At 46.3% G+C, this 24,246-nt stretch overlaps 1 protein-coding gene and 1 long non-coding RNA gene across 9 annotated transcripts in view; one reads left to right on the plus strand and one right to left on the minus strand.

Annotated features, from left to right (window-relative positions):
• The window catches only part of LOC140410367 (KH domain-containing, RNA-binding, signal transduction-associated protein 2-like), an 824,701-nt gene that overhangs the window by 513,878 nt on the left and 286,577 nt on the right, over positions 1-24,246 (plus strand). For all 8 annotated transcript variants that reach the window (XR_011940630.1, XR_011940629.1, XR_011940628.1 and 5 more), the window contains one exon: positions 8,995-9,122. Coding sequence is in view for 4 of the 8 variants with exons in the window: in XM_072498401.1 (XP_072354502.1) it covers positions 8,995-9,122 (128 nt within the window). In the remaining 4 variants the exon portion in view is untranslated. The remainder of the gene's footprint in view (positions 1-8,994; positions 9,123-24,246) is intronic.
• The window catches only part of LOC140410368 (uncharacterized), a 295,275-nt gene that overhangs the window by 188,649 nt on the left and 82,380 nt on the right, over positions 1-24,246 (minus strand). The window lies entirely within an intron of this gene.

Raw genomic sequence — 24,246 nt, forward strand, 5'->3', positions numbered from 1 at the left:
ACCCTCACAACTAACAAGATCAAATCCTCATTCCTGCGAAGCTGGAGGCTGCTCACAGTCAAAGGGAGTTAAGTGACCTTCACCATAGAACTAAGAACAGGGCTCTGTCCTGTGCGTGTTGGTCGGACTATAGGCAGCAACTGTAGTTGCCCCTGTTATGGGTATCCACAATATTTAAAGATGACTTGAAGGCCTCACAGGTGAAAAGCCCCTCAGGTGGATGCAAAAGGTACCACAAGAAGTATTTTGAAGAGGACCAGGGGAGTTATCCAGGGTTGTCTTGACCAACTATCACCAAAACTAAGGAAAAACAGATCATCTGATCAGTATCACTTTGTAGATTTTGGGAACTGTGTTTCCTATATTACTCTTATGACAACATTTCATAGATTATCATAGAATTTACAGTGCAGAAGGAGGCCATTCGGCCCATCGAGTCTGCACCAGCTCTTGGAAAGAGCACCCTACCCAAGGTCAACACCTCCATCCTATCCCCATAACCCAGTAACCCCACCCAACACTAAGGGCAATTTTGGACACTAAGGGCAATTTATCATGGCCAATCCACCTAACCTGCACATCTTTGGACTGTGGGAGGAAACCAGAGCACCCGGAGGAAACCCACGCACACACGGGGAGGATGTGCAGACTCCGCACAGACAGTGACCCAAGCCGGCATCGAACCTGGGACCCTGGAGCTGTGAAGCAATTGTGCTATCCACAATGCTACCGTGCTGCCCTTGACAAGGCACCCCCAGGCCCAAATCCTGGCGTGTGCAAAATGCCAGCCTGGCACCCTGGCATGACCCCTACCAACCTGGCAGTGCCAAAGTGCCCAGGTGGCATCAGCAGGGTACCATCCTGCTTAGAGCCCAACAACCCAGGGGCCCCCGATTGCGGGCAGATCCCAGCAAGTGCCATAGAACATGTTCATAGAACATGGAACATACAGTGCAGAAGGAGGCCATTCGGCCCATCAAGTCTGCACCGACCCACTTAATCCCTCACTTCCACCCTTCTCCATAACCCAATAACCCCTCCTAACATTTTTGGTCACCAAAGGCAATTTACCATGGCCAATCCATCTAACCTACACGTCTTTGGACTGTGGGACCAAACCGGGGCACCCGGAGGAATCCCACGCAGACACGGGGAGAACGTGCAGACCCAGCGGGGAATCAAACCTGGGACCCTGGCGCTGTGAAGCCACAGTGCTATCCACTTGTGCTACCATGTTGCCCTTGTACTTCATTGTCTGTAAAGTATTTTTCTTTCCTGGGCATGTGAGCTGGAGAAAGGTTATACATTTGTTCGGGAAGAAGAAATTGTGGAAACACACAACGGGTCAGTCAGTATTTGTAAAGACGAGGGACAAGTTCATGTTTTGGTTCATTAACAGAGCAAATAATGATGTTAAGCTGTGTTGGTGAGCAATCCCTGACCAAATTGACACGTTTGATGTGAGTTCCAGGGACTCTCAAATTAATCACAGTTAAATGTTTGCAGTTAAACATTAGAAAACACACTTTAGTGAGAGAGACATATGGCCATCTCACATTTGGCCTGGAATTTTCCGGCCATTCCAGCTGGTGGGATCTTCTAGTCCTGCCGACGGCGAACATGGTTGAGGGGGGCGGTGTTGTAAAATCCCATCTCTGGAATGCCAGCTGTCTAGAGGCCTTCTCGCTTTGATGCAGCGTCTTTTTGCCTTATTTTGCATGCTGTGCATCTATGCTTGAAGATTAGTTACTGCTGATCTGTCAATCTGCTGGCCAATTTTTCCACCCTGTTACTTTGTGCAAGATCCCATTTTATCTGACTGCACTTTGCATTTTTCCAGTCTATTACACAACTCACATTATCCTTTTCTGTTCCTGCATTGAGTATAATTCGAGTCTGTCTGAATCTCCCAACTGCTCGCTTACTCTCGCCTCAGTTCTTTGCCCACTTAATTTCCCAGAATTGAACTGTTTAAAGATGATTAAATGAGTCGATAGGGAGAAGCTATTTCATCTGAAGGAAGAAGACAGAGCAAGGTGGCATGATCTCGAAGTTACCGCCGGGCCATTCAGGGGTGACGCCAGTGGAAGCATTTCTTCTTCACACATGGAATGGCCGGAAAATTCCCGCTGGGTCTGCACGTTCTCCCCGTGTCTGCGTGGGATTCCTCCGGGTGCTCCGGTTTGGTCCCACAGTCCAAAGACGTGTAGGTTAGGTGGATTGGCCATGATAAATTGCCTTTGGTGACCAAAAATGTTAGGAGGGGTTATTGGGTTATGGGGAAGGGTGGAAGTGTGGGCTTAAGTGGGTCGGTGCAGACTTGATGGGCCGAATGGCCTCCTTCTGCACTGTATGTTCCATGTTCTATGAACATGTTCTATGGCACTTGCTGGGATCGGAATCGAACCCGGGACCCTGGTGCTGTGAAGCAACAGTGCTAACTGTATTATATACAGGCTTGGGTCACTGTCTGTGTGGAGTCTGCACATTCTCCCCATGTCTGCGTTGGTTTCCTCCGGGTGTTCCGGTTTCCTTTCACAGTCCAAAGACGTGCAGGTTAGGTGGATTGGCCCTGATAAATTGCCTTTAGTGACCAAAAAAGGTTGGGATGGATTATTGGGTTACGTGCAGGTTAGGTGAACTGGACAATCTGAATTCTCCCTCTGTGTACCCGAACAGGCGCCGGAGTGTGGTGACTAGGGGCTTTTCACAGTAACTTAATTGCAGTGTTAATGTAAGCCTACCTGTGACAGTAAAGATTATTATTATAAGGCCAGTGAAAATCTGGGACTGGATTGAAAAAAACATCAGCCATGTTTTTTTTGGATGACAGAACAGACTCAAGGGGCTGACGGTCCTACTCCTGTTCTGAGGCCGAAATCAAGTAATGCTTTTACCCTTATTGGACTAAAAACACACTCCTCTCAGAAACAGTCCCGAGTTCACCCATTAAGGACATCCCTACTTTTACTATATTTCAGGTTAAAATCAACCAATCTTATTTCCCCTGTTGTTTTTACATTTCCTTCTGGACTGTTTGCAGATCATCCCTGCTATCCAATCTGCACTGTTTGATAGCGTATAATGTATACCAACAGTTGTGCCACTTGTATTCCCATCTCTTAACTCTATCAGTATTGATTCTGTCTTAATGCAACCTCTCTGGGGACATCCTGACATCTAGCATTGAGATAAAATCCTTCACCAACACTATACACCCTCCCTCCCTCTCCTGAAAATGGTATAACCGGGAATATCAAGTTCCCCAGTTTGATCCAAAGCTGAGGCACATCCCCCATTGTAGATGCTTCGTCACAACCCGGCATAGTTGCTACTAATACTCTCCAGCTTGTTTTAAATGCTTTGCACAGAAGGGGGTGTTGAGGTGGGAAGGCAACAGCCCAGATTGTGTGTGTGAATGATGGACGTGCATTTCTATCGCATCTTTCACAGCCTCATTACTTCACAGCTTTATAGTCAGTGCGGTACTGTTGAAATGTGAATGGAAATTCTCCAGCCCTTCTCGCCAGCGGGATCTTTAAATCCCACCAACGTCGACCCCTCCCCGACAGTGACATGGATGAAGAATGTAAATCGCCATAGTCTTCCATGGGGAAACCTTTCACGGGGGCTGTGGGCGGACGTGGGGGGAGGGGGTGAGGTAGCAGGAGAGTTCCGGCCATAGTCTCTGTTGTAGGAAATCACAGCAGCTAAATTGTAAGCAGCAAGGTGCCACAAACATAATGTGATAACAACCAGACTATTTGTTTTTTAGTAATTCTGACTAAGGATTAAATATTGGCCAGGGAGAAGATAGAGTGGACGTGAAGAGGATGTTTCCACTAGTAAGAGAAACTAGAAGGGCAGCACAGCACTGTGGCTTCACAGCGCCAGGGTCCCAGGTTCGATTCCCCGCTGGGTCACTGTCTGTGCAGAGTCTGCACGTTCTCCCCGTGTCTGCGTGGGTTTCCTCCGGGTGCTCCGGTTTCCTCCCACAATCCAAAGAAGTGCAGGTTAGGTGGATTGGCCATGATAAATTGCCCTTGGAGACCAAAAAGGTTAGATCGGGTTATTGGGTTATGGGGATAGGGTGGAAGGGAGGGCTTAAGTGGGTTGGTGCAGACTCGTTGGGACGAATGGCCTCCTTCTGCACTGTATGTTCTATGTTCTAACCCGAGGGCACAGCCACAGACTGAGGGGACAATCCTTTAAAACAGAGATGAGGAGAAATTTCTCCAGCCAGCGGGTGGTGAATCTGTGGAACTCATTGCCGCAGAAGGCTGTGGAGGCCAAGTCACTGAGTGTCTTTAAGCCAGAGGTCAATAGGTTCTTGATTAATAACGGGATCAGGGCTTATTGGGAGAAACCAAGAGAATGGGGATGAGAAACATATCAGCAATGACAGAATGGTGGAGCAGACTCGATGGGCCGAATGGCCTAATTCTCCTCTGATGTCTTGTGGTCTTATCGAAAACTCCCCTGCTCTTCCTTCCATTAGTGCATTGGGACCTTTTACATCCAGCTGTGAGAGCATATGGGTGGCAATTTAATGGCTTATCCCAGAGACAACAGGCGGGATTCTCCAGTTTCTGACTCTGAAATCCCGATGCTCCCCCCCCGATGGGCCGAGTTCCTGACGGCGTGGGTCACTCATGCTATTTTTTATCGGGAACCCGGCGTGGCGGCTGCAGACTGAGTCCAGCACCGCCACAGTTGGGGGGGGGGGGAGCTGATCTGCAACAGGGGGGTGCTTTGGCGAGTTTGGGGGCACTGGTGGGGGGTGGTCCATGGATAGCAAGCCTGGCCAAAGGGGGGCACTATTTGTCAGGCTGGGTCCGTGCACGGCCTGCGCCATGTTGCACGGCGCAGCCGCACGCGCATCTGCGGCCACGGACCCGGCAATTCTCTGGCCATATCCGCAGCTGGAGCAGGGGGCTCTATGCTGCATACCTGCTATCCCCCACCAGACGGAGGAAAACGGTACTGTTCCTATGCCGGCATCAGCACTTAGTCTCAAAATCGGCGAATCCAGCCCAGCATCTCTGACAATGCAGCACTCGTCTGTCCTGCACTTGAGTATCAGCTAAATTACACACTCCACTTTCTAGAATAGGGCTCGAAGCCACAATTCCGTGGCTCAGCTACCCTCAAGCACAGCTGGCACAATGGTAGGTACGACTATAGCAGTTTTAAGCAGTTTGAGAATGAGTGCAGTAAAGTCCCACATTCACCCGAGTTATGTTCCCGCAAAGTCTCGCGAATGGCAAAATCGCAAATGACGTGCGTGCTTCGTTAGGTAAGTTTCAGCAATGTGAAATCAGCACTGGGTTAATAGTTTACAGTACTGTATAGCAAGCTGTGGTACCTGGAAACAGCAGGCGGGAGGAGCTCTGAGCAACACAAGATATGTATTGAAAGTTTTAAAAAGAGAAAAATTAACCACCTCAAAACTGGCAGACAGAATTGGTGACCACATCAAAGTTAAACAGAGCCATTTCTGAAGTGCTGGACCGAGATATTCTGGCATCTCCAGGTTCATGTCTTCTTTCGGGCTGCTCTTCAGCTGTGGCCATTCTAGGCACCGCTTCCCAGGCTGTCGGAAAGGTGCTTAAAAACATGGGAATTAAAGGTCACAACCAGGATTAATGGAATGAATTTGCTTCCTGAAATGTTGACACCATCTCCCTATTAAAATGTGTCGACGTCTCTGATCCATCGCGACTGCAGTTTCCTCAGGGGCAGGGGAGAGACGGGAAAGGAAAGGCGGATCAGCGAACAATTGCTCACACGGTGGGTGATGTGGTGGACACAGGCTTTAGCACGCGTAAACGAATATAATAATTTTTGTTAGTGTCACAAGTAGGCTTACATTAACACAGTGTGGTAACACCAGGTATTGCAGTACCTGAGCGGTGGATGACCATTGGCTAGACCCAGGAGTCTACCATTGGCTAATGTACATAGCTCCGCCCTGAGAGGCAGAGTATAAGAGCCAATGCCATCCCAGCAGCCTTCACTTTCTGTATCGAAGCTGCTGGGAACAGTTCTAGCTGATTAAAGCCTATTAGTTATGACGCACCTTGTCTCGAGAGTAATTGATTGTGCATCACACTGCAATGAAGTTACTGTGAAAATCCCCTAGTCGCCACAACCCGTTCGGGTACAAGGAGGGAGAATTCAGAATGACCAAATTACCTAACAGCACGTCTTTCGGGACTTGTGGAGGAAACCCACGCAGACACAGGGAGAAAGTGCAGACTCCACACAGACAGTGACCCAAGCTGGGAATCGAACCTGGGTTCTTGGGTGCTGTGAAGCAAGAGTGCTACCCACTGTGCTACCGTGCCACCCAGGAAGTCACGAAAGGCAGAACTTCACTGTACTTTTCAACATGGCAGTAGTATCTGGGATAGGGAAGAGGCAATCCCTTTCTTTTGTTGTTAGTTCAATTGGTCTGTACCTGCATTCTCGTTATGCTTAGTGTTGGATGATGGTGCCCTTTCAGCTGCCTTTTACCATTTTGCGTTCCTTCTAAGCAGGCCTGCTGTAGAATCATAAATGTTATCCTCCGCTCTATACTGCACAGAGACAGCCACACATTGAACAAGATTAAATCACTTTTGTATAAAATATGTTTTTTTTTTCATGCTTCAATTGCCTAATCAAAGGGTTGTTTAAACAGGCTGTGTGAGTGCCTGCTTCTTCATTCAACTGGGAGACATTCACACTGAGGCACCCCATTTCTCAACAAACTACTTACACCTCCGTTGGAATTCATTTAAGACACTGCACCTATTTAAAGCAAAATTGTGTATGCAACGCGTATCTCTTTCTGTCAGAAAAAAAACGTTTGAATTTACATTCTGTGCAACATCTGGCATTTTAACCTCCATTTCCCTTGGCTGCCCTTCTTCCCCACCCCCTGCTAGATGTGAGATTTTCTGAATCCTTTGAACAAGGAGCGAAGCGACTTTGAATCGTGTCCCCTCTCCCAGACAAAAAATGGCCAGTCTCCCCTCCACACCAGGTGAACCAGCTATCTATTGCACCAGGCTTTGAGAGTCCGTCGCCATGGGAACACCCAACACAGAGAGTCCTGTGGCGTCACCTCCGTAATCTCTGCTTACCCCACACCAGAGGATTTGGACATTGATTCTGGCATTCAGTTGCACTCCAGTCACTACATCATCTGACTTCAAACTGAGACTGAGCCTTGATCGCAAAAAAATTAAGATTTGCAAACTCATGAAGGTTGGGGTAACGACCATCTAGGTCCCAGGCTAGTCTGCTCAACCTGCTCTGAGAATGTGCCAGAAGAGTCAGTGGAATTTTAACTTTAGGACTCTTTGAGTATAATTTTGCCTTTTCAAAATATTTCTGCCTTTGTCTACAGTACTTTGGTTCTGGCTAAGTACGTCTTCAGAGAGTCACACATTGCTGCTAATTTCATTGGCCACCTTAAACATCTTGGCCTTAATTTTTAGGATGTGTTCATGACCACCCCGCTGACTGTAGCAGCCAAAATACCATATTAATCTCTAACAAGCGTTGACTGGCATGAGGCGGGACTTCTACCCCTCACTTGGGGGTCCTCTTTGGGGGAGGGATCTCAGATAATAGGCTGGGGGGCCGGAGAGAGTCTGGAGGTCACTGGGCCTTAAAGTAAGGTTCTCCCAGTCAGAAGGTGGCTTCTGATGAAGGCACACTCCCTGCCCCACTTCCTGCTTTTCATGTTTTCCCCACCCCCATTAACTAAACGGATCCATCAGATACCTCCTCACTGATAACAGGTATTTCATTAACACGATAAACTTATCCCAGTAATTGTTATAAATTTTCAAATCTGGTAAGATTAATAATTAGTACTTTATACATTGTTTTAAAATTCTTTCGGCTTTGGTAGAAAGTAAAATTGTCATAGTCCCAGGTGACCATAGGCCACTTTCCCCTTTGAGGGGACTGGTGGTGATTTAACCTGAGGATCACCACACTCAGGCGAGGGGCAAGGTTGAGAAGGCGGGGACCTTCATGAAGGCTTTGGTACTTTTATCATAAATGTCCTTTTCAACTAGTTAATAATGGAACAAGACTATTTTTGATTGTATTTTGGGTTATATGACATTTGCAAAAGACAACACAATGGAACATTACAAATAAGACCGACACAGGACCAGAAAATGTACACCGTGTAATTAATGCTCTAGTAACATCAGGTTAGGGGTGACAAATGGTCTGCATCTCGAATTCCAGACCGTGCTGGAAGGAGTTAGAGGGAGGATAGTTACTATGGTGACGGGTGAGGCGAGGTCAGAGAGAAAGTCATTCTGTGAATCTTCTGCCAGTCTGATCACATTGAAGAAAAAAACTTTGACCTCAAATGTAGAAATTTACAGGCTTTTATGACAGCTGATTATGATGTAGGCCTTCAAAATTATGCTCGGATTCGAAGGGGTTGGGGCCGAGTAAGTGTTTCTACTTGCAGGAGAATGCAAGCTGCAGGCCAGTAATACAAGGTGAAAATGAAATACATGCTGGAGATCTGAAATGTAACCCGAACAGGCTGGAAAAATTTTAGTCAATTCATTACATATAAAGCACTTTGGGACGTCCTGAGGTTGTCAAAGGCAATATCATAGCTTATCATAGAATTTACAGTGCAGAATATATAAGTAGAAGAGTGAAGTAGGGGGATACTGGATAAATATAGGAGGGAGAAATGGATAGCAGGATATGCTGATAGAGTGAGAGGACGGAGAATGGAAGAAGGCTCATGTGGAGCAAGAGAACTGGGAATGACTAGATAGGATGACTGGCCTATTTCTGTGCATGTAAATCTATTCAATACATATTTATTAATAAGGCACTGTTTATCAATTGTACACTAGCTTCAATATTTGATGTGTTGTTTATTTTATGTAACAGTAAGAGAAGGAGAAAGCGGAGTTGTTGGCGAATGGCAAATGATGCAAATGAAAGCTAATTTTCTCTCCTCAGGATTACAACGATGAGATCCGCCAGGAACAGTTGAGGGAGCTGTCCTACCTGAACGGTTCCGAGGAATCCCCTCGAGGGAGGGGAACCCGTGGGAGAGGAATCCGATCTGTCCTGACGCCAACAGCAAGGTAAGCCCACCTGGGGCAGGGGCACAGGGAAAGTGGTGGGGAGGGAAAGGCCAGCAGCTCCGTCAAGCCTGCCCAACACTCATGACAGAAGGAGAGTCATGACTAGATACTTCCTACCCCCAACTCCACACCCCACAGCCATGTAATTCCTGGGAGAGGCAAAACTACCCAGAACGTTCCTTTCTACCAACTAAGGCACTGGTACCCAGTGCAGGAGAACACGAGCTTTATCTAGAAAGATAATTAGAGGCTCAACAGACAGAGGCAAATCTCGGAACTTTAAGTAGCTGCCATGCCTCATTATCCAGTGCTTTAAACAGCCAGTAAGTCACACGTGCTGGGGTGTCGATCCTGACTCTTGATAGAACAGCTGCCTCAGCAGGAAGCCACAGGCAGCTGGTCACTGACTCAGTGACAGAGTCTTTCTGCTTTTCATGTGGCCATTTTTGTTTTATTCCTTCATGGGATGCCGGTCCCTAATTGCCCTTGAGAAAGTGGTGAGGAGCTGCCTTCTTGAACCGTTGCCTGTACATCCACGGTGCTGTTAGGGAGGGAGTTCCAAGATTTTGACCCAGCAACAGTAAAGGAACGCAGATATATTTCCAAGTCAAGGTGGCGTGTGAGTTAGAGGGGAACTTGCCGGTGCTGGTTTTCCCATGTGTCTGCTGCTCTTGTCCTTCTAGATGGTAGCGGTCGTGGGTTTGGAAAGTACAGTCTAAGGAGCCTTGGCGAGTTCCTGCAGTGCATCTTGTCATAAGTTCATAAGATAAAGGAGCAGAATTAGGCCATTCGGCCCATCGCGTCTGCTCCACCATTCTATCATGGCTGATATGTTCCTCATCTGCTACCTACAATGTTACAGGCCAAGAGCTGGATTCTGAAATCAGCCAGAGCATCTCATCCCGAGAACACATGGCCAAGAGCGGGAGTAGGCAATTTAGCCTCCTGATCACCCTCAATGTGATCATGGCTGATCCTATCCTGGCCTCAATTCCACCGTCCTGCCCGTTCTCCATAACCCTTCAACCCATTACCAATCTGTCTAACTCCTCCTTAAATTTACTCACTGTCCCTGCATCCACCGCTCTCTGAGGAAGCGAATTCCACAGATTCACAACCCTTTGAGTGAAGTAGTTTTTCCTCAAATCTGTTTTAAATTTACTACCTTTTATTCTAAGATTATGACCTCTAGTTTTAGAATGCCCCACAAGAGGAAGCATCAGCTCCATGTCTACTTTATCCGTACCTTTTAGCATCTTGTATACCTTGATTTGATCGTCCCTTATTCTTCGAATCTCTAGAGAGTATCGGCCTAAACTGTTCGATCTCTCTTCATACGACAAACCCCTCATCTCTGGAATCACTCTGGTGAACCTCCTCTGAACTGCCTCCAATGCCACTTCATCTTTCCTCGAATATGGGGACTAAAACTGTGCACAATACTCCCGGTACGGTCTTACCAATGCCTTGTATAGTTGCAACAACACTTCCTTACCTTTATACTCAATTCCTTTTGCTATAACTGCCAACATTCCATTTGCTTCCCTTATTATCTGCTGTACAAAGCTTTGACAAATAGTTATCTAGACTCCAAATGTTAGCTGTTTTCTCTACTTACAGATGCTGCCAGACCTGCTGAGATTTTCCAGCATTTTTGTCTTTTGGCTTCAGATTCCAGTATCTGCAGTAATTTACTTTTATCAGGCCCTTGGGCCTTGTCTGCCCTCAATCCCAAGAGTTTGTGGAGTACTGTTTCCCTATTGATGCTGATTGTTCCAAGTTCCACCTTTTTTATTATCTCTGAATTGCCCGTTCCTATAGGAATGGCACTAGTTTCGTCCATCGTGAAAACTGAGGCAAAGTATTGATTTAGCATCTCTGCCATTTCTGTGTTCCCCACTATTAACTCACCACTTTCGTCTTCCAAGGGGCCAACATTCACCTTAGCGACTCTCTTCCCTTTTACGTATCCGTAGAAGCTTTTGCTATCCCTTTTGATATTCTGTGCTAGTTTTATTTTGGAACTTACCTTAGCTTTTTTAATTACTTTTTTATTATCCCTTTGTTTATGTTTGAAAGTTTCCCAATCTTCCAGTCTGCCACTGGTCTTTGTAATGGTATGGCTGCCACTGTTCGTCGGTGGTAGAGCGAGTGAATGTTTGTGGAAGGGGTGCCAATCAAACGGGCTGTTTTGTCTTAGATGGTATTGAGCTTCTTGAGTGTTGTTGGCGCTGCAAGTGGAAAGTATTTCATTATACTCTTGACTTGTGTCTTGTAGATGGTGGACAGGCTTTGGGGGTGTCAGGAGATGAGTTACTCTCTTCAGAATTCCCACTGATGTGCTCTTGCAGCCACACAATTAATGTGGAATGTCCAGTTCAGCCTCTGGTCAATGGTAGCCCCAGGATGTTGATGGTGGGAGATTCAGCAATAATATTGCCATTAAATTTCCAGGGGCGATGGTTAGATTCTTCTGGAGACAGCCGTTACCTGACGTGTAGGCACAAATATCACTTGCCATTTTCAGCCGAACTTGAATATTGTCCAGGTCTTGCTGCATTTGGACATGGACTGCTTGGGTATCTGAGGAGTTGCAAATGGTTCTGAACATTCTGCAATCATCAGTGAAGATCCCCACTTGTGGTCTTGTGATAGAGGGAAGGCCATTGATCAAACATCTGAAAATGATTTGGCCGAGACACTACCCTGAGGAACCCCTGCAGCAATGTCCCAGAGCTGAGATGATTGATCTCCAATACCACAACCATCATCCTTTATGCTCGGTATGACTCCAACCAGTGGAGAGTTTCCCCCAATTCCCATTGAGTCCAATTTTGCTCGGGCCGCTTGATGTCACATTCAGTCAAATGCTGCTTTGATGTCAAGGACAGTCAGTCTCACCTCACCTCTGGAGTTCAGCTCTTTTAACATGTTTGAAGCAAGGCTGTCATGAGGTCAGAAGCTGAGTGATCCTCTGCCAACCCAAACTAAGCATGTGTGAGCAGGTTATTGCTGAGTAAGTGCCAACCATTTGAAAGTGCTGTTGATGACTCCTTCCATCACTTTACTACTGATTGAGATTAGACTGATGGGGCGGTAATTGTCCGGGCTGGATTCGTCCTGCTTTTTATGAACAGCCAATATCTGGGAAAATGTCCACATTTCCAGGTAGATGCCAGTGTTGTAGCTGTACTGGAACAACTTGATGTGGAGATGCCGGCATTGGACTGGGGTGAGCACAGTAAGAAGTCTTACAACACCAGGTTAAAGTCCAACAGGTTTGTTTCAAATCACTAGCTTTTCGGAGCGCAGCTCCTTCCTCAGGTGAATCCTGATTCCTCAGATTCACCTGATGAAGGAGCTGCGCTCCGAAAGCTAGTTATTCGAAACAAACATGTTGGACTTTAACCTGGTGCTATGGAACAACTTGGCTAGGGGGGGGTGGCAGCTGGTTCTCAAGCACAATCTTCAATACTACTTGGCCATTTAATTTCAATCTTAGCTTGCCAGGATGGATTTTTCTTTTTGCAGATTGAAATGGTGTTTTTTTTTTCCCTCTCAAATCCCATGCCAGTGCAAACAAAGCATTAGAGCCAGCAGTAAGCTTAAATCATATTTCCATCTCAGTAAAGGTCATGATATGAAAGCTAAAGCCCATGTTGGCCTCACTCTCTTTTCTGTAATGCTTGCTCCCTCAGGGTTTCGGGTGGGAATTCAGTTGTTTGCCATCAAGCTCTGTTTATAAAGCACCGTAACTGGGAGCACGCTCAGACATACCAAAATACCTGGCATCAAGAGGCAGCAAAAGTCACTCGATCCATCAAATCCAACACTCAGGATGACTAGAGGATCAAGGCTAAATAATTCCTAACTCCCTCTCCACTCACCAACCGCCCCCCAAAAGTCCATCTCAGCAGCATATAATCGCCTCGGATTAGTGTATTAAAAATCCAGGAACGATAACGGAAAATTTACTCAGGACAAGGACTCTCGTGCCCCCCCCCCCCCCCCCCCCCCCCCCCCCCCCCCCCCGGTGCCCTTTCAAGTAATTGAAACCAGTCCACTGTGTTACCCTTAAAGACACTTGTCTTCAGGATAGGAACATAGGACTCAGGAGCAGAAGGTGTCCATCCTGCCCCTGAGTTGGCTCCACCATTCAATAAGATCATGGCTGATCCTGCTGTGACTTCACTTTCCTGTCTGTTCCCCCATACCCCTTTAACTCCCTTCCTGAACAGAAATCTGTCTAACTCAGCCTTGAATACATTCAGTGACCCAGATGCGATGTGACATGATGTGATCTCTGACCTAGTCAGGAGCTTGTCCAGCTCCTTATTGAAGGGAAAGAGAGACTCAGCACCTCAGAGGGGTAAAGCTGAATATCATCCTGTCCATTAACACTCCTACATGGTTTTAACTCATGTTGCCGGGTCTTCTTCAAACTGCCAAACCAGAATAATCTGTCAATGGATCAAGAAATCTCAGTTCAAAAGTTTGTAATATGTTATTTGTGAGTGTGTCTATATATGTATGTATGTGTTTTTGAGTATATGTGTATGCATATGTGTGTGTATGTGTGCTGTGTGTATGTGTACCAACATATGTGTGAGGATGTGTATATGTGTATGCATGTGTGTGTGTGTATATATATTTATACATATGCACACACATATGTATGCATATATATATATATCACATACATACATATATTTATATACATATTTACATATATGTGTGAGGGTGTGTATTTGTGTATTCATTTCTGTGAGTGTATGTGTGACTGTGCATATGTGTATGCATGTATGTGAGATATATATGTGTATATATATATATATATATACACACACACATATATATACATACACACACACACACACATATATATATATATATAATATATATATATATACACATATATGTGTGAGTGTGTATATTTGTGTATACATTTCTGTGTGTGTTACTGTGTATATGTGTGTGCATATATGTGTAAGGGTGTGTATATGTGTATGCGTATATGTGTGACTGTGTGTATATGTGTATGCATATGTGTGACTATTGGGCAGCATGGTAGCATTGTGGATAGCACAATTGCTTCACAGCTCCAGGGTCCCAGATTCGATTCCGGCTTGGGTCACTGTCTGTGCGGAGCCTGCACACCTCCCATGTGTGCGTGGGTTTCCTCCGGGTGCTCCGGTTTCCTCCCACAGTCCAAAGATGTGCAGGTTAGGTGGATTGACCATGATAAATTGCCCTTAGTGTCCAAAATTGCCCTTAGTGTTGGTTGGGGTTACTGGGTTATGGGGATAGGGTGGAGGTGTGGGGTTGGGTAGGGTGCTCTTTCCAAGGGCCGGTGCAGACTCAAATGGCCTCCTTCTGCACTGTAGATTCTATGATTCTATCACACAAATAAACAATGTGGTATATGGATTTCAATGTTGGCGTGATGCCAGGTGTGTCGGCCATATATCCCCATGATTGGGGATAGGGTGGAGGTGTGGGGTTGGGTAGGGTGCTCTTTCCAAGAGCTGGTGCAGACTCGATGGGCCGAATGGCCTCCTTCTGCACTATAAATTCTATGATAATCTATGACTGTGTGTGCGGTGCGTATATGTGTATGTATTGTCATGTGAGAGTACCTTTAAGAAATGGGTGTTTACAAATGGGTGTGTATATAAATATCTGTAGTGAGAGTACCTTTAAGAAATGGGTGTTTATTACTGCAGTGATGTCAGAGAGTGGGTGGAGCTGGGCTGTCTGTCAGCGTTTTACTTTCATTTTAGGCTGCTAGCTGCAGGGTGTGTTTTAGTTTTTCAGAGCTGGATAGCTGCAGTCACAGCCTGAAGGGGTATTAGTCTCTCTGTAATCTAAAGACTGTAAATCGATCCTTTGGTGATTTAAAATTAATAACTGCTCTCAGTAGTGACTTTAACCTGATGTGCTTCTGTTTTAAAGGTTTTTTTAAAAAGTCTTATGGATGTTAAAAGGACAGCTTAAGGATAACTTAGTGTTGTATTCTTTGGGGGTTATATTTGAATTGATGGTTGTTAAGATGTTCACTGTTTGTTTTAAAAAGGTTAACTTGAGTTCATAGAATAAACATTGTTTTGCTTTAAAAAATACTTTTCCATTTCTGCTGTACCACACCTGTAGAGTGGGCCGTGTGCTCCCCATACCACAATGTATTAAAAGTTGTGGGTCAGACTCCATGATACACTTTGGGGTTCTCTAAACCCTGGCCCATAATAAATTGGGGGGCTCGCCCGGGATAAAAGTCTATCTATTGGATTGGCTGAGTGAACTTAAAGACAGTGAGGGGTGAGCATATTGTGGGTGCTTTTCAGGTGTGGTATTTCAGTTAAGTAGGGAGTGTGTTGTGGACAATGGCTCTTTCAGAGGCTCTGAAGTTTTTGTGGGTGGAGATGGTCACGCACAGTACCTTACGGACAGAGGCTAAAAGCAAACAGTTAGGTTTGGCAAAAACATTGCAGTTAACATTACCTGATAAAATGCGAAAGGATGAGGTAATTATGGCGGTGGCTAAGCATTTAAAGTTGCCTGAGATACAGTTTGACTCATTGGAAATGGCCAAAAATTCAGTTACAAATGGAACACGAGAAAAAATTAAAGCAGCTTGAATACGAAAGAGAGAAAAAAGAAAGAGAGAGAGCGGAAAAAGTCAGAGAAAGAGAGAGAGAGAGGAAAAAGAAAAGGAGAGAGAAGAAAGGAGAAAAGAAAGAATAGCTCCAGCAGAACAAAAAGAGAGAAAAAGGGAGACACAGATCAGGGAAAAAGATAAAGAGAGAGAATTTGAACTTCAGAAAATGGCCATGAAACATGACAGTCAGTTAAAATTGACAGACGTACAGTTGAATGATAGTGATGAGGATAGTGAGAAAGAGCGTCAAAGTCGAAGGCTTGGTGGGGATCGATTTAAATATGTCCAAGCATTGCCAAGGTTTGATGAGGAGGTAGAAGCCTTTTTCATTTCATTTGAGAAGGTGGCTAAACAATGAAATGGCCACAGGATATGTGGGTATTACTGATTCAAACAAAGCTGATAGTAGGGCTAGTGAAGTGTTTGCATCACGACCGGAGGAGGTATCTGGGACGTATGAGGAGGTGAAAAAACCCATCTTGGGTGTTTATTACTGCAGTGATGTCAGTGAGTGGGTGGAGCTGGGATGTCTGTCAGCTTTTTACTTTCGTTTTAGGCTGTTTGCTGCAGGGTGTGTTTTAGTTTCGTTTTCAGAGCTGGGCAGCTGCAGTCACAGCCAGAAGAGGTATTAGTCTCTCACTCTGTAATCTAAAGACTGTAAATCGATCCTTTGGTGATTTAAAACTAATAACTACTCTCAGTAGTGACTTTAAGCTGATGTGCTTCTGTTTAAAGGTTGTTTTTTTGTAGTCTTATGGATGTCAAAAGGACAGCTTAAGGATAACTTAGTGTTGTATTCTTTGGGGGTTATATTTGAATTGATGTTTGCTAAGATGTTCACTGTATGTTTTAAAAAAGGTTAACTTGAGTTCATCAAATAAACATTGTTTTGCTTTCAAAAATACTTTTCCATTTCTGCTGTACCACACCAGTAGAATGGGCCTTGTGCTCCCCATATCACAATCTATTAAAAGTTGTGGGTCAGGTGAACTCCATGGTACACTTTGGGGTTCTCTACACCCTGGCCCATAACAGTATATATGTGTGCAGTGTGTAAATGTGCATGTATGTATGTGTGAGGGTGTGTATATGTGTATGTATATATGTGCGGTGTGTATATGTGTATGTATATATGTGTGTGGTGTGTATATGTGTATGTATATATGTGTGTGGTGTGTATATGTGTATGGATATATGTGTGCGGTGTGTATATGTGTATGTATATATGTGTGCAGTATGTATATGTGTATGTATATATGTGTGTGGTGTGTATATGTGTATGGATATATGCGCGCGGTGTGTATATATGTATGTATATATGTGTGTGGTGTGTATATGTGTATGGATATATGTGTGCGGTGTGTATATGTGTATGTATATATGTGTGCAGTATGTATATGTGTATGTATATATGTGTGCAGTGTGTATATGTTAGGGAACCAAGCTTGGAGGATAAAGGAGAAATGAATCTGAAAGCAGAACCAGGAAATCAAAAGAGCTGATTGGGCGAGTACATTTATATGTTTGATAATAACAAGTAGCAGAGAAGAAGGGCCCTAGTTAATATTAGTTAATACTAGTTAATATTATTTGATATTAAAGGATAAATGTAATTTAAAGGGAAAGACATGACAGCGGACCTACAAGCCATGGTCTGCTCTTCCGTCCCCATGTGGGAGATCAGGAACACTTCCAATTCCCAGGACTACCATGTGTGCAGGAAGTGTCTCCAGCTGCAGCTTCCGGAAGCCCGCGTTTCAAAGCTGGAGCGGCGGCTTGGGACACTGTGGAGAATCTGCAAGGCAGAGAATGTCATGGATACCACGTATAGAGAGGTGGTCACACCACAGGCTCAGACTCCATAGGCAGGAAGACTATGAGTGACCACCAGGCAGAGCAAGAGAGCGAGGTAGGCAGTGCAGGAATCTCCTGTGGCCATTCCCCTGCAGAACAGATATACCGCTTTGGATACTGTTGAGGGAAATGACCTCGCGGGGGAAAGCAGCAACAGGCAAATTTGTTGCACCACGGTTGGTTCTGCTGTGGAGTGGAGGAGTAAAAAGTGTGGGAATGCAATAGTTATAGGGGAATCAATTGTAAGGGGAATAGATAGGAGTTTTGGTGGCCGCAAATTAGACTCTAGGTTGGTGTGTTGTCTCCCTGGTGCTCGGATCAAGGATGTCTTGGATAGGTTACAAGACATTCTGGAGGAGGAGGGTGAACAGCCAGTGGTCATGGTGCACATCGGTACCAATGGCATTGATTTTTTTTTAAAGGATGAGGTCCTGAAAGCAGAATAAGGAGTTAGGAAGAAAGTTAAGAAGTTGGACTTCAAAGGAAATGATCTCAGGATTACCACCAGTGCTGTGTGCTAGTCAGAGTCGAAATATTAGGATGTATCGGATAAATACGTGGCTGAAGAGATGGTGTGAGGGGGACGGTTTCAGATTTCTGGGGTATTGGGACCGGCTCTGTGGGAGGTGGGATCAGTACAAACTGGACAGGTCACACCTGGGTAGGGCCGGGCCTGATGTCCTTGGGGAGTTGGGGTGGGGGGGGCGGTTACTTGCTAGAGCGGTTGGGGAAAGTTTAAACTTTTATGGCAGGGGGATGGGAAGCTATGCAAGGATTCAGAGCAGGGGGAATCAAGAACAAGGGAACAACAAAGCAAGGAGAATAAGAAAAGTGAAAGGCAGAAAAACCAAGGTCCAGTACACTGTAAAAAATAGCAGGGACCGGCCAAGGATCGTTAAAAGGACTAGCCTTAAGTTTTTGTACCTGAATGCGCGGAGCATTCAAAATGAAATGGATGAATTAGTTGCACAGATAGATGTAAAGGGGTATGATATAGATGGGATTACGGAAACATGGCTCCAAGGTGAACAAGGATGGGAAATAAACGTTGAGGACTGTTCAGTTTTTAGGAAGGTCAGACAGAATGGAAAAGGTGGTGGAGTTGCATTGTTGATTAAAGAAAATATTTATACAATATTGAGGAAAGATATTAGCACAGACGATGTGGAAACTGTACGGGTTGAGTTAAGAAACATCACGGGATAAAAAACATTTGTTGGGATAGTATACAGACCACCAAACTGCAGTGGTAATGTTGGGAATAGCATTAGACAGGAAATCAGAGATGCACGTGTTAAAGGAACATCTGTGATTATGGGTGACTTTAATCTGCATATAGATTGGATGAGTCTAACAGGATTAGACCGGGTGGATTCAGAAAGAATGTTCCCAATGATGGGGGCATCAATATCTAGGGGTCACAGCTTGAGGATTGTTGCTCTTTTTAACCTTAGTCTATTTGCTCTGTTTACGTCACCTTTGCTCATGAGTCGCCAGGTATCTTTATGATACCGCCACGTGGTTCAAGTTCAGGTTATGATTAATAATACAGCACACCGCTTAGTAAGGATTAAAACAACGGTCATTTATTATATACAACAAGCAATATTAATACCCTAATACTACTATTTATATAATAAACCTATCACTACTGGCCAATACTTAACTTTAGGAAGAGCCCACCAGGTCAGGGAAACGAATGGCTTGTCCAATCAAATCTGGCCCGCGGGATTCAAAAGGCTGCTACAGGTCGGTGGCTAAGTGTCTCTACCGGATAGCGATCGCTGGATTCAAACTTACAATTGCCGGTGGCTGGTCTTGCAAAGGTCTCGAGCAGGCGAAGAGAGAGAGAGAGAGATCTGAACTTGGACCCTCACTTTTATAGGGCCCAGGGGCTTCCCGCCTCCCGGGGCGGCCCTTGACCCTGAGTCCCAAGTGATTGGATCTGTCCCCAATCTCTGGGGTCGATGTGTCCAATGGTGAGGCGATTCCTCGATCGGGGGGTGGTCGCTCACCTGTCTTTGTTTCGGCCACTGCAGGCGCCGACAGGTCTGGCCCGGTATTCAATTGCTAATATGTTGCAATTGTTCCCGGGGATAGCCGATTTAACTGTGGATGTCTGAATAGATGGGCTGCAAACAGTCCTGAATGCAACTGCGAATACCTGGGTTGATGGGCTGTTGATAGCCCTGAGTATCGATCTGGGCTACCTTCCTAGAGCAGAATATGCAAAACTGTCTGCAGCTGCCTGCTTGTGTCTTCTTGGCTGCTTTTCCCAGCAGTCTTTCGGGTTAGCCGTTTTAAACTGGGTTTTGGCCAGATTAATCGGAACGCAACCATTTTACATGGCTACATTCCCGCCTTGTGATCCTAACGCGAAGCGTGAAGGATCACATAAATTTTGTCCTCTTCGTTTCCCGACTGGGGGGGGCACCTCCCACATGGCCACTACTCTGACCCTAGCTACGCACAAAAATTTACCTAAACAATTCTTGAGGGCGCTATGTCAGGCAGGGGCATGTGTCTGGAAAAAAATAAACTGGGAACCTCTAATATTACCTAAACAATTCTTCAAGTATTATACAATCTTATCTCTCTAAACATACAATAACAATTACAACATTTAATATATTCTTTCCTGGCTTGGCAGTCAAGCTCAGGATCATACATTTCCATACATTCTCTTTTTATTTACAGGAAAAACCGCCAGTGCATGTTTTATTGTTCATATATCGCGGGGGTCTGGGGTCTGGTCATAGCCGAATATCAGGGATCGGATCCGATAGACTGGGGTTCGAGTGCGGTAAGCTCTCCTTTTCCACTTGTGGAGGCGCATGGTCTGTACTGCACAACTGAGTATAGCCAATGCCAACTGTGCCTCAATGATGTACGATAAGGAGTACCAAGTTATGAATTTGGCACACCAGGATAATGCAGCGTGGTTGGTGACTGGGCCCTCGGTACTACTGGGCAGTGAAGTGTTAACAGTAAAGGGGTTTGGAGTGATGGGGTCCGCGTTCCCGCGCAACCAAAGGTCCATAACAAACATGTTGAGCACGAAGAAGGGAGTCCTCATGGCTGTCTTCTTTCTTTTCCTTTTTCTGTGTTCGCTGGTTTTCTCCAGACTTGGAGCTTCTGGAATTCTGTAAGACAAGCGTAGTGTGTGTAAATATTTCGGTTTAATATCTGGTGTGTTAGTGTGTCTATCCTTCTTGGGGCCAATTAAACCCTTATAATTGGTCACAGTATGTGACTCTCCCCCCATTTTTTTTTTTCAAAACAAATGTTTGGACACGGCACACTTCCCAATGGTGGACCAGTGCTAGGTTTATCATCCAAATGTTCTAGGATGTAAATAGCATGTGGCAGCAACCCAAAGGTTGCCTAAATAAAATAAACTGTTTTTGAAAGTAAAGTTCGAATGAGGTGCGTGTGGGCCGCGACGGGTAAGATTTGGGTGGAGTTCCCGGGTAGGACGGCTACCAATACCATATCTTCCCTACCCGAGCGTTTTTGACCAACGGGGGGGGTCCCCAGGCAGGGCGGGTCTCACGCCGTTTCTCCACTGCCTGAGCGACCAAAGAATGGCCAAAAATGTAGTCATCATGGTGGGGTTACTGTTCTGATTCTACCATCAAATCTGAAGAGTAGCTACGATCGGGAGTCTGGTCTGGTGACCACGTATCAGCTGAAAAGTTAGTTCCTCTGAATGGGCGTATGGTCTCGGTGGGCCTCTGAGGCAAGTCCTCAGAGGTTTCGGCAGAATGGGCGTGTGGCGGTGGTGGGTGTCTGAGGCAAGTCCTCAGAGGTATCGGCAGAATGGGCGTGTGGCCGCGGTGGGTGTCAGTGGGAAAAGTTAAAAGTTCAGGTGAATGGGTGTGCGGCGGTGAGAAAATTCTCCTGTAGGACGAACAACATTTAACAAACAGACAGACAACGAACAACATTTAACAAACAGACAGACAACGTAAAACATTCTGCAGGTTCCATCAGAAAGGACAACACTTTTCACCAAGTGTCTCCTTTAAATCATCATGTGGACACCTCAGTTCTCGGTTGCGAACAGGGTCGCAAAAGGGTTGGCGGAGTCAGGCCCGAGGTCGTCACCTTCTCCCGAGTGCCAAACTCTGGAGTGGATCAGGGCGGAAAGGTCCTCGTCGTTGCGGACGAGTCTGCAGGAGTTGTCGCGGTGCCAATGAGTGGTGTCGAGTTGGGTGGGGACAAAGTCGGGGTCGTCCATGTAGTTCGGTGGTCGGTGGTGGGGTTTATTTAAGTAGGTGATGAGGAAGGGGTCACTGGAGTCCAGGTCGGAGTTGCTGGGTGTGGGACCAGGATAGTAGGGAGGCGTGCTGTGGCTGTCGTCAGAGTCACAGTCGCTGTCTGTGCTGCTGCAGTCTGTGGGCGTTCCGGGGCGGAGCGTAAAGTTCGTGGGTGGAGTCGGTGGCGAGTCCGTGTCTGGGCTGGACGTGGAAGGGGTGGGAGTGGTCACGTTGGATGTGGGCGGGGTTTGGTCGGCTGCGTCAAGCATGACGTGGTGGGAGTGGTTTGACTGTGCTCCATAAACCTTGAGCTGGTTTATGTGAAACCATGCAGTCTTACCATTTTGGTATTTAATTTTATATACCGACGGGCTTATTTTGTCCGTAATTGAATATGGACCCGAGTATTTTGGAGACAGAAACATGCTGGGGTTGTACACGGATAACATTACTTGCTGTCCTATGTTGTACCCCGTGGCATGTACTGCCTTAGCAAAACAGGCCTTGCTCTGTTTTCTTTTAGTGCCCAGTTTAACAGCGGCTGCTAGCTGAGCTGTTTTTATATTTGCAAGTAGTTGTTCCACGGCCTTCTCATGGGTGAGGGCCGTGACTTCGGGGCTGGTTAGGTCTCAACCTAGCAAGTATTCTGTCCCTTTCATGGGGCGTCCGGTCATGAGGGTGTGTGGGGTGAAACCTGTGGAGGTGGAAACAGCGTTACGCAAAAACATCAGCGCAAGGGGGAGGACCGAATCCCAAGTGGTGTTGTTTTGCTGGACCATTTTCCTAAGGGTGGTTTTTAGGGTCCGATTCATGCGCTCCACTATACCACTCGACTGAGGGCGGTACGCAATGTGAAATTTTTGGGTTATGCCAAATATCGTGAGGACGTTCTGCATGATCCGTCCCATAAAGTGAGAACCTTGGTCCGATTCAATACTGCGGGGGAGTCCCCATCTTGTGAAGATGTGGTGGGTTAGGATTTTGACGGTGGTTTTCGCGGTGTTGGTGCGGGCTGCAAAATGCTTCCACCCACTTTGTAAAAGTGTCAATGACCACCAGAACATATTTATAGCCATTCATGCAAGGGGGCAATGGACCTATAAAATCGATCTGGAGGTTAGTCCAGGGGCCGTTAACGGGTCGGGTGTGGCTTAGATGTGCCTTTTTGGCATATCTATCTGGGTTGTTTTGTGCGCAGATGAGGCAATTTTCGATGTAATGGGATACATCCTCTTTAAGATTTGGCCACCAACAAAGCTGCTTGAGGTGGGCTGCGGTGGGTTCTATTCCCTGGTGTCCATGGCCGTCATGGAATAGACAGATCATCTGATTCCTATCTTGTACAGGAACCACGTAAAGGCTGTCTTTTGGCACCACACCCTCATGTGTGGTCATGGTATTCCGGAACCTCTCGTATGAGGCTGGAAACTTCCCTTTCACGATCTCAGTGAGAGCGCCATCCTGCTTCTGGGCCGCTACTAGATCCTCGATCCTAGTCTGCGCGACCTGAACTGCACTCACTGGCGCACTCACTGGGGCGCTCCCGGGGGGCTTCCAAAAGTACCCATGCCTGGATCCTGCCTTAGCCAGCGCGTCGGCTTTTACATTTCCAGGGGGGGAAGAACGATGGTGGCTGCGGACTTTTATAATGCCAAAAGTCCTGTTCTTGGCCTTTTCCAGAATATGGCGGAGTAATGGGGCTGAGGGGAGGGGTTTCCCATCCGCGGAAACAAATCCTCTCGTTTCCCAGAGGGGCAGAAATTCGGTGAGGCTGTTGCACACGTATAGACTGTCTGAATATATGTCTGCTGGGCTGGGGAAGGAATCTGGGTGGTCTACAATGTAGGCGATGGCCGCAAGCTCTGCTGCCTGCGCGCCTAAGTGTCCGGGCAATTTTAATGCGATTTCTTCAAGGGCGCATCCCTGCGCGTCCGCCACATAAACCCCACAACCTGTTATGCGTTGCCCATCCAGGATTGTGGGAGATCCAGCCACATAAATCCTGATGGGGTCACACGTGTCCGGGTGAGGGGGGTTCTGAGATGGAGTGGCTAGTTTTCTGGGGGGTGTTCTGGCTATAAAGGGGCCTGTATTATGGTGGGGCGAGATGATTTCACACTCGGGGGTTCCGGGGTATTGTAGATTGTCCGCTAAGTATGTGTGAGTCTTTGTCCGTTTTACTGTGATGTCCCGTCCTTGTAAGAGACGGGTCCACCTAGCAGCGCGGATTTGGCTGACGGTACCGTCTTTAAGTCGTCCGTCCAGTAAAAGTTGGGTGGGGGTGTGCTCGGTCAAAATGGTGATGGGGTTCAGTCCGGTAATGTATGAAAAGTACTGGACTGCCCAGAAAACTGCG

This window comes from Scyliorhinus torazame, chromosome 4 (genome assembly GCF_047496885.1).
Source record: "Scyliorhinus torazame isolate Kashiwa2021f chromosome 4, sScyTor2.1, whole genome shotgun sequence".
Classification (NCBI taxonomy): domain Eukaryota; kingdom Metazoa; phylum Chordata; class Chondrichthyes; order Carcharhiniformes; family Scyliorhinidae; genus Scyliorhinus; species Scyliorhinus torazame.